Source organism: Amphiura filiformis, chromosome 14 (genome assembly GCF_039555335.1).
Source record: "Amphiura filiformis chromosome 14, Afil_fr2py, whole genome shotgun sequence".
In the NCBI taxonomy this organism is placed as follows: Eukaryota; Metazoa; Echinodermata; class Ophiuroidea; order Amphilepidida; family Amphiuridae; genus Amphiura; species Amphiura filiformis.
Window position 1 is genome coordinate 34,650,030 of NC_092641.1, and position 10,382 is coordinate 34,660,411.

The window sequence follows — 10,382 nt, forward strand, 5'->3', positions numbered from 1 at the left end:
ACCTGCAAGCAATGCCAGGGGTGGATCGTGGGGGGGGGGGGGGGGGGGGGGGTTTGGAGTGTAATGTTTTCATGAGCATACCCCTTTAATAACCCACCCCCACACACCCCACACCTTCTCCTCTTGCATCCCGACAAATTCGTATCACACAACCCCACACACATGTTTATCATTTAAATTGTAAATATTCTTTGATTGTGGTTTGATTTCTAACCGTGTTTCCTATCTAGTCTTTCTATCCATCTACTAGTATAGTACTTTACGTCGTTCTTGTTTCCTTTATATAGCAGTAGCACAAGTTTGTAACCCACCGTGTCAAAACGACGGCATTTGTCAGACAACCAATACCTGCGGACAGAGGAGTCCACCTTGTTGTGATTGTAAGGATTCAGGCTTTGTAGGCGGGATGTGTGAGCGTAAGCATCCAATTCCTCTCTCACCCTTTTTAATCAATGTTAATCCTCTATGAAATCTTGTTTTACAACTTTATATTGATCATGTACCCTAAAGCTCCTTCTGATTATGATGTTAAAGTAACTAACACTGAGGAAATGAGTATTTCAATTTGGTTGAAGATATGCATTACCAAAACTAATTCTTTTTCAATTATTAGCTCTCCTTATAAACTAAGCAAAATCATATTCTTTGGAAATAACTCTACAAATGTTAGATCTTGGATATTATTCAAACTTCTAATCAATAAGCTACACTTCCCTGATATAAGTAAATAAATAGTATAAATGGATAAATTAATATGTCGAGAGGGGTAACATTGGTCCTTCAATAGTGGTTTTGCGCATTGCTTCACAGACTTCGCAGTAAATCTGACTATGTGATTGTATTTTTTTTTATATAGTTCCGGTCTCCCTAACATGCGATCCGAATCCGTGTACAAACGGAGGCCAGTGTATCTTAGATCAGTCCGAAAACAAAGGGTATAGGTGTAACTGCAGCCCTGGATATTCAGGAGCGATTTGTGAAAGTGAGTCTTGAAACGATGTTAATGATAACAACGCTGAAACGGGCTGTGCATTGACTAATCTAACTTAACGCTATCCAATCTAAAACGCAATTTAACGACCAATCTTCTGCGATCATTGACTGACGTCAACATTACGTCAAGAGAGCAACCAATCACGAATTCATCCCTCTCTCTCTCTCTCGCTCCTCCTTTCTCTCTCCCCCTCTCCCTCCTACCCCCTCTCTAAGTGCACAACTTGCACATCCCCTATAGAGGAGTCAATTGTCTGGATTGCTTCCCGAAAACGACTGCAATTCTAGTTGCCAATGTTATTGTAAAAACTAAAGCAATAAAAATGTATCAAAAATCAAGGAATAATCCCAAACGATTTTGAACTATTTTTTGTTGGATTTTTAGATTTGATTGTTGCTTCTGCTTCTGCTTCTGTTTTGATTTTTTGTTTGTTTGTTTGTTTGTTGTTGTTGTTGTTGTTTTGTTTTGTTTTGTTTTTTGCTAAAACTAATCTAAAGTATACGAGTAGCTACAAATGTGGCTAGCTTCATCATGATCGTTATACCATGTATACCGGTGCCTTCTCTCTATATTTCAATACATATCAATTAGCAAAGTGATTTTGGGATTTTTGTGCAACATTTTTGGATAAAATTTATCTACGCACTCTGATCTTTTCATTTTACCCGACTGTCATTTAACGTGAGTGGGGATATTTGGTTTGAAAAATGCAATGTCAATATTTCCATAGCTAAAACTAACAGGACGTGTTAGCTAAATCTGAATTTTGGTGATTTTTACGATCCTCCGGATGAGCAAATCACTAAATATGCCTTTAATTATTGATTGCACACATACGCAGGTTGTGAATGTAGCCTGCTGATAGTGCCGGGCGGGGAAATTCAAACAGCCACGAGGTGTATGTAGACACATCGTTGTGGTAAAATTAATCCTGTTATATAATTATGTTATTATCACATTTCGACCCATCCCTCAGAATCAGGAACATGATCATCAATATTTTGCTTCTTGGTATGTTGATATAGGAAAGATGCATGGGAATTAATTATTGTCAACTTGAACAGGCAACTATTGATCTAAATAATCCTTTATTTCTTCAAACAATACATATTTGTTCATGATAAGTACTTCTGGTATCAAAAATTGACAAATTAAAAAAAAAATAATATGAATCTTTAGAGGTTATTATCTCAAAATGAGATCAGTCGTATGTTCCTGCTTTTAGCAGAACGGGTCAAATTTTAACAATAATATGTGGATCTTAATTCATCGAAATGGATCTAACTTTAACAATAATACGTGGATAAAGTCAATATTTTTCTCGGTAAGTATTCCGTACATATTTGTTACCAATATATCTTATGGACTATGGGAAGATGGTGTGTAAAGGGAACCTTATAACAACTCCACCCCATTCACACTTCAAATGCATAAAATATTTATGAAACAATTATCATTATTGCTGTCTTACTCAGAAGAAAAACCTTCACTATAAACATGATAAATGGATTACGTATTATGTCAAAGAGTGTACAATGGCGTACCGTGGGGGGGGGGGGCTGAAGAAAAGCCAATTTTGCCGCCCCTTCCTCAACAGCCCGAAAAGGTTGCCCCAATTTTTTACGGTCGTTTGAAAAGTGAAGAGCAAAAAAAAAAAAAAAAAAGCAACACATTTTGATGTATAGTACAATTTTTTCACATTTTCCGCCCTTTTTCTTTACTAATTCTTTTTGCCGCCCCTTCTTCTTCCGCCGCCCCTCTTTTTGCCGCCCCTTCTTCTTCCCGCCGCCCCTTCGATTTTGCCGACCCCTGCTTTGATACCGGGGGGCTGGCGCCCCCAAAACCCCCACCCCAAAATAAAAATACGCGCATGGTAAGAGAAAGAGTACGGAGACAACACAGACTTGCAAAATAGAAAAACACCCCCTAAAAAAAAAAAAAAAAAAAAAGACGTGTCTTAAAAGGGGCTTCATTATTGACACGGCATACATGTTAGACATGTCTTGCTTTTACATTGCAAGCCAAAATAAGCATCAGGCAAAATACTTACAAGCGACCCTTATGATTAGTGAGCCTTAGTGCGGACCTTTAGGACCAGAGCATTTAGACCCAGAGATATACAGACTGTATCAAAATGATTGGTACCCATTGGTTTTGGTATTTATTGAAAAGCCTGCTTCTTCCACATGCAGCATAGGATCCTTTTGGAATGGCCAGAATTTATTGTTTATATTATACCTTTTATCACATAAAAATTGGTATGTGGCATTTTGATGAGGAAGTCTCGTGACTCTTGTCCAAAATCACAGAAAATTGATGGGTACCAATCATTTTGATACAGCCTGTATATCTGCTTTAGTTTCTCTTAATTTGCTTTAATTTTGTTTAGCACTGCGAATACATTAGTCCAAAGACGTACTCGTTGTATTTACTCGTGTCTTATTCTTCTAAAATCTAGAATCACAGCAATGTACAACAGACAGTGACTGCAATGGAGCTACGTGCAAAAACGGCAATTGTGATTGTACAAGTATTGGAGACTACTTCGGTCCAACATGTCAAGGTAAGCACATATAGAATAGTTCCGATTGATTGATTGATTGATTGATTGATTGATTGATTGATTGATTGATTGATTGATTGATTGATCTTTATTTCAGTTGACCGGAAAATTAACAAAAGCTGCTTGCAACATGTTTCCAAAGAAAGTTTCCAGAGAAATAAAATGGGGGTATACATGGTATATGTCCAGGTCTAGTTCGGATGTGTGAAGCTACACAAATCGAACAAGTAATTTATGTTGGCTACCTGCCGATTTTATGGGGATCATCGCTTAACCGCTCCCTAAATTACTTTACCGGAACAAATGGCAAGAAGCACGCTCATTTTAAATGTTAATGCTAAAATGGACCCAAATGAGGTTAATTTTGATCTAGGCCAAATATGCCAAAAGGAAGATGCACAACACATCCATCCTCCCTGGTCAGATCAGTAGGCTTAAGTAGTGTGTTTTCAAATAATCTTTTGGAGTTATACTTGTTCAGTGCATAGGGGACCATGACAGGCCTTTTCTGTCATTACAAAATCCACCATTCCTACAAGCGCTTTGCGACCGTGCGGGCTTCGCTCACACCCCTCCTGACCGCGAGAAACTGGATCCAGTTCTATTTTGGAGAACTGAAACCCACTTAATAGATATTCATTCATAAAATTTCGTTTCAGATAGGAAAGCCTTGGTTGGATTTGAAGAAACAGCGTATGCATTTCGTGAAGGTGAAGGCATGGTATCCGCTTACATTACAAGAACTTTCAATACTGACATCACGACTACAGTTAGTAAGTATGCACTCCTCCTGTATTTCTTTCATCATCATCATCGTCGTCGTCGTCGTCATCGTCGTCGTAGTCGTCATCGTCGTCTTCATCATCATCGTCGTCGTTATCATCAACATCATCATCATCCTCATTATCATCATCATCATCATCATTATCATCATCATCATCATCATCATCGTCGTCATCACCATCGTCATCATGAACATCATAATCTTTTCTTTATAGTATTCATTTGTAAAACAATACGCCTGTTCTAACTAATGATGCTGCAACGGACATTTTGCTGGTGAAAGATCGTTTTCAAAAATCACATTATCAGTATCAAAGTATAATATTCATGTTTCAAAAACTCTAAGAAATTAAGCTCAATAGGTCTTGAGCGTTCTCGAGATATGTGCCAAAGGAGCTGACAAAGGGGCGTTACGTACCTGGATACAGCATGCAGTAGAGAGAAAGTAATGAATTGTTTTGTTTTTCTGTATTTTCGCCCGCTTACATCAGGAGTAACTGCAGTATCAGCAGTCGGAGTAGTGCAAGCCACAGTAAACGTCGACTACACGTTCGATCCAAACCCTATGATCGAGCAATTCAATCAAGGGGACGACCGTAGAAGAGTGGAATTCCAACTCATTAATGAGAACATGCAAGAGGCGGACGAGTATTTTGATTTGGAGTTGTCTATTGATATGTCATCTGGCGCACAAGCCAGAGTCCTCGATGAAGCGCGCGTAGCGAGGATTAAGATCAAAGCGGGTGATGGATCAACAGGTTGGTAAATAGCTATTATTTGTTCAATTTATTATCAATAAATTCCAATTATATATTATGTTAAAATCAAGAGATGTTTACTCACAATAATATTCAGACCGATCCACTGTCTCGGAAAACGAGTTTCCGGGTTATGTATTGTATAGTCTCCTTTCGCAGTCTTCAAAAGGGGTCATATACGTGACTCAGATAATATGTGCCTTCCTCTCTGTTCATTTCACTCCTACATTTACAAGAACACAAGGTTAACAGTTGACATTGTGATAAAACACTGCAGTATCCTAAAACAAATAGTCTACCTCAACACCCCAAAGATATTATGCATGAGACCAACTGCCAAAACATATCAAAATCGTCCATTGGCAGGAAAAACCTCCTATGTATCTTTGGTCCTTGAACATGTTTAAATTAAAACTGCGAATAGGTAACATAGGAGGTGAACATGCTCGTGTACCACAGAATATGATGGGCAGACGTACGTGTAACAGTAAGTACTCACTGAAGGTAAAAGATCGATGTCTGTGTTAACACTCACAGGCCAAGTACCCATCTTTCTTTCCAAATGTTCTAGGACCAGACTCCTCTCCGGGACTCCTCAACGTAGTCTGTACCCCTGGGATAATATCTTCCCAGCTTATTAAGCCAAAACTCATTTACACATGGGTTATTAAAGCGAAGCAAACGGGATTAAGTGCCTTGCCCAAGGGGTCGAGGACCCAACACGTTGGACACGATGTGATTCGAACCCACAGTATTTGAATCACGAGTCTGATCACTTAGGTCACCGTGTTCACATAGCCGAACATTTGAACAAATCTCAATAATTTTGCCATTAGTGTCAAGGAACCTACAGGGTGGTTTGCTTCTTCTTTTACATTTCTTTTACAGCCGTGCGTGCGTGCATTCGGTCCAGGCACTTGCACTTTCCTAAATTGTTGGTTATTGGTCCCTAAATCTTTTCATTTTTCAATGTACCTCATCCTGGTCTGTGTAATGTACTGCCCGTCTTATTTCGTTTTTGTTGAAAAAAGAAGAAGAAAGGCTGTTTATTATATTTTGAGTGAGCTGTGTGCCCCAAACGCAATGTTTGACTGCTCTGTGTGGCGAACGAAATATCACAGGTCGACAGCCAATACTTTCGTACAAGCTTTATAGCTGAAAGTACTTATTTGATCGATTCATTCGGCCAAGATGGATGTACAGCAACAGCCTTTAACATGTTTTATATTTTCTCCTACGAACTTTTAGTGTTTGATACTAAATCCTTTCCATTAACCAGAATTGTAAGCTATTGTAATGTTCATTCTTTAAAACTGTATTTCTCTCTATGAAGCACCTCCACTCATCATAATCTATACGCCAGGCGCAGAAGATGGCTTTTAAATAAGTAAACATCAGATATACGCTGTGATTAGTTAATGTATATGGGGAAAATCCCGGCTGTATTTTATGCAGCTTTTATTTATGAAGCCGCGCACTCCATAAAAATGCAACGCGCTGATTGGTTAAACACTATAACTAGGCACTCTATCTCCGTCATCTGTTTAACACGGAATTGTAATCGTGCGATAATTAAGTAATTATAAACTCCTCAACAAAAGTTTAGTTAGTTTTTTCAAGCATCTATATCTCAAATTATTTACAACATGTTCATATCGTGTTGCATATCAATGGATAGCTACTTTATTTTTATTTTTGCTATGACACCACATTTGAAACAATCACTTTTTCACGGCTGAGTACACTTGTGGATGTAGTGCATGGGGTTTCAAACAGAATGTGCTAAGTTGAACATTTTTCTGTACTCAAACAACACTAGTCACTAACCTCGATAGCGGGTGGAAAAACCATACCCAGTCAAAGCAGACAGGCACCACTTCCTCATGCTGCTTACCAGCCTGGTCACACGTTGCTGTGGGATATGGCATTCCATTCTTCAACCAGGATTCGTCGCAGGTCATTTGTTGGCATTGGCTACTCTGACACGCACAGCACGACCAAGCTAATCCCACAAGTGTTCAATCAGGGCGGGGTGGGGTCTGGTCTGATGGCAGGCCATTCTATTCTCTCTTCTCTCTACTCCCATGTTCTGTATGTAGTCATTGACTACCCTGACTCTGTGGGAGCGAGCGTTGTCACCTTGGTTTGGAGGAATACATTAGGTCTCAGATTGTGAAGATATGGGATTGCAACTTGCTGCACAGAATAATGATCAATTTGGAACATTCTGTTTCAGACCCCTCTACATTCACAAGACGTGTACTCAGGGGTGAAAAAGGTGATTGTTTCAAATGTGTTGTCATTGCATTCGATAGTGGAAACATTTCACAAATAATCTCAGATGTAGATGTTTAAAAAAAACTTCCCAAACTTTTGTTGAGGCGTTTATATCATTGCATGACATAACCCATGAAGACAAATTAGCTCACTTCTATTGACTGATTTGCATAAATTCTGGGCGTTACAGTAGTAGTCCTATTGTAAAGACGATACAGGTCCTAATCACTGCTAATGGTCACATACCATGTACAACATTGTACAATGTATATCAAAATGGGGTCACCGACACTCCATTTTATAATATTTTTCTTAACTCCAAACCCACAACCAATACCAAGGGTGATGGGGAGGGGGCTTGGGCTGGGGTCTGAAATATTTTTATAAACACCCCTTTTCAAGAACCTGGTTCCACTCCAGACCAGTACCACGATAATTCCTTTCTCCATGTTCTCTGTCTGTTTGTCACACACACACTGTCTTCTCTCCTTATATCCCGATAAACTCGTATCCCACAATCCCATAATATGTGTCACACGTTTATCATTTGAATTATTATAACAGTTCTGCTTTGATTGTGGTTTGATTTCAAACCGTGTTTCCTATCTAGTCTTTCTATCCATATACTAATACTAGTATAGTACTTTACGTCGTTCTTGTTTCCTATATATAGCAGTAGCACAAGTTTGTAACCCACCGTGTCAAAACGACGGCATTTGTCAGAATACCAATAACTGCGGACCGATGAATCCAACTTGTTGTGATTGCACAGGAATAGCCTTTGTAGGCATGGTGTGTGAGCGTAAGCATCCAATTCTTCTTTTTACTGGGTGTAAATGATTTGAAACCTAAATCTTCTATGAAAGTTTGTTTTACAACTATATGAATTGATCATATTTTGAGCTTAAAGATCCGTCTTATTGCGTGTAAATAAATAAATGATGTTAAAGTAACACTGAGGAAATGATTGTCACACTTTTGGTTGAAGTTATGCATTACCTTATCGCAAACTAGTTCTTTTTCAATTGTTAGCTCTCCATATAAACTAAACAAAATCATGTTATTTGGAAATAACTCTACAGATGGAAGAATCTTGGATAATTATATAAACTTATTATTACGCTACATAATAAGTAAATTAGTAGTATAAATGGATAAATATCGAGAGAGAAACATTGGTCCTTCGACAGTGGTTTTTACGCATTGCTTCACAGACTTCCACCATCTACTCTATGATAACATAAACGGAGTTTGGGAGTAAATCTGATTGTGTGATTGTTTTTTATATAGTTCCAGTCTCCCTAACATGCGATCCGAATCCGTGTTTAAACGGAGGCCAGTGTACCTTAGATCAGTCCAACCAAAAAGGGTATAGGTGCAACTGCGATGACACTGGATATATGGGAGGAATTTGTGAAAGTGAGTCTTGAAACGATGTTAATGATAACCATGATAATAACGTTGAAAAGGGCTATTACATTGAATGCTAATTCAGCTGTATTACTATCAATTCTAAAACACAATTAATGACCAATCATCTGCGATCATTGAATGACGTCAACATTACGTCATGAGTGTAAGCACGAAATCATCTCTCTCTCTCTTGCCAGTACAGATTAATATCAGACACTTCTCTTGAAATACTAATTAGGAACATTAGATTTTTGTTGACATGCGTAGAGTTTATCTGCATGCATGTTTTATGTCATTCAAGATCATTATTTGGTCGCAAATAGGTCAGTAACGTCATAAATACGTCACGCGTACCAGTTCTACGTAAGCGCGTGTCACACACACCAAAAACTAATACTCGTACTTATTGTGTTTTAGATTTGTCTGCTTGGTGCCACTAACAATTTAAACTAAAGAACAAAAGATCCACAAAGGCCTTTACAAGTACATTATGCACACCCATTTATAAACTCCGAGTTCGTGTTTCTTTGTAAACGTGGTCATTGGTCAATGCAAAAACAAACGTTTTGTGCGAAACCCTTCAATTATTGTCTAATTTTGAGCCTATTGATTTGTAGGTTATAATATCCCCAATATCTTAAAAACTATTTGAACAGCATATGTGCATGAGATCCAGATAAACCATTTTCGCCAGCAGTTTTGTATACATAGAAGATTAGGGACGCACCATTTGATACTCAGGGGAGTAGGAAGTTTTTCAAAAAAAAAACTTCCCCACTACATGAGCAAAAAAAAAACTTTCCCCACCAACACTAAAAAACAAAAAAAACCTTCCCCCACCTAACTGTGTATAAATGCATGAAATTTAAAAAAAAAAACTTGCTGCCTTCGGCAGCAAAAAAAAACTTCGCTGCCTTTGGCGGCGAAAAAATTCTTCCCCGACCCCAACTTCCTACCCCCCTGAGTATCTAATGGTGCGTCCCTTAGGAGTAGTAGCGATAACTTTGTTTAACTAGAATAATTTAGGCAGTTATTAAATGTGCTGTATATGTGTTTTGTTTGTGGATAAATTTGGCTATAATCAACAACATCTGGTGCATGACTTAATATCTGTTCAGATTGACACAAAACACGTTCAAATTGTTAACATTTTGATGAAAATATTATATTTTCTGAAGTAATGTTTAGCATCTTTTTCTCCTATCAACAATACTTTAGTTGTCGGTAGTATCACAGATCGTAGTTAGTAGTAGTATCATCACAGATCGTAGTATCCTTGTAGACCTGCAAGACCACTGGCATAGCGTGATATGTTTGGTTGTGATCATGTTGATAATAGATCTAATATTGTATATAGAATTAAAATCTAAGTATGGACCATGTGAGAGTTAGTAAATCTCCTATCCTTTATCGTTTTATGGATAAAAAAAAAGACTCAAAATGTTATTGATAAAATAATCGATATCTTAAACATCAGTTTTGTCTTTTCAACAGGAAAAATCCCATGCAAAATAAAGTTTTTAGGGCATAGTTATAACATGGGCATAATTTATACACGTTGGCTATAATATTGAACAAAATGTACCCCATTTGA

General features: G+C 37.9%; 1 protein-coding gene across 1 annotated transcript; it reads left to right on the top strand.

Moving 5' to 3' along the window:
• The first annotated feature begins 406 nt into the window (after positions 1-406).
• On the top strand, positions 407-5,106 carry LOC140169382 (uncharacterized). The gene is made up of 5 exons (XM_072192640.1): positions 407-416; positions 857-982; positions 3,453-3,557; positions 4,217-4,330; positions 4,832-5,106. The coding sequence occupies exons 1-5, from the start codon at positions 407-409 to the stop codon at positions 5,104-5,106; spliced, it is 630 nt and encodes a 209-aa protein (XP_072048741.1).
• The last annotated feature ends 5,276 nt before the right edge of the window (positions 5,107-10,382 follow it).

Bases quoted from the DNA above. Each gene is read 5' to 3' on its own strand.
- LOC140169382 (XM_072192640.1), top strand. The intron at 3,558-4,216 runs GTAAGCACATAT...ATTTCGTTTCAG, and splicing joins CTTCGGTCCAACATGTCAAG to ATAGGAAAGCCTTGGTTGGA. The intron at 4,331-4,831 runs GTAAGTATGCAC...CGCTTACATCAG, and splicing joins TGACATCACGACTACAGTTA to GAGTAACTGCAGTATCAGCA.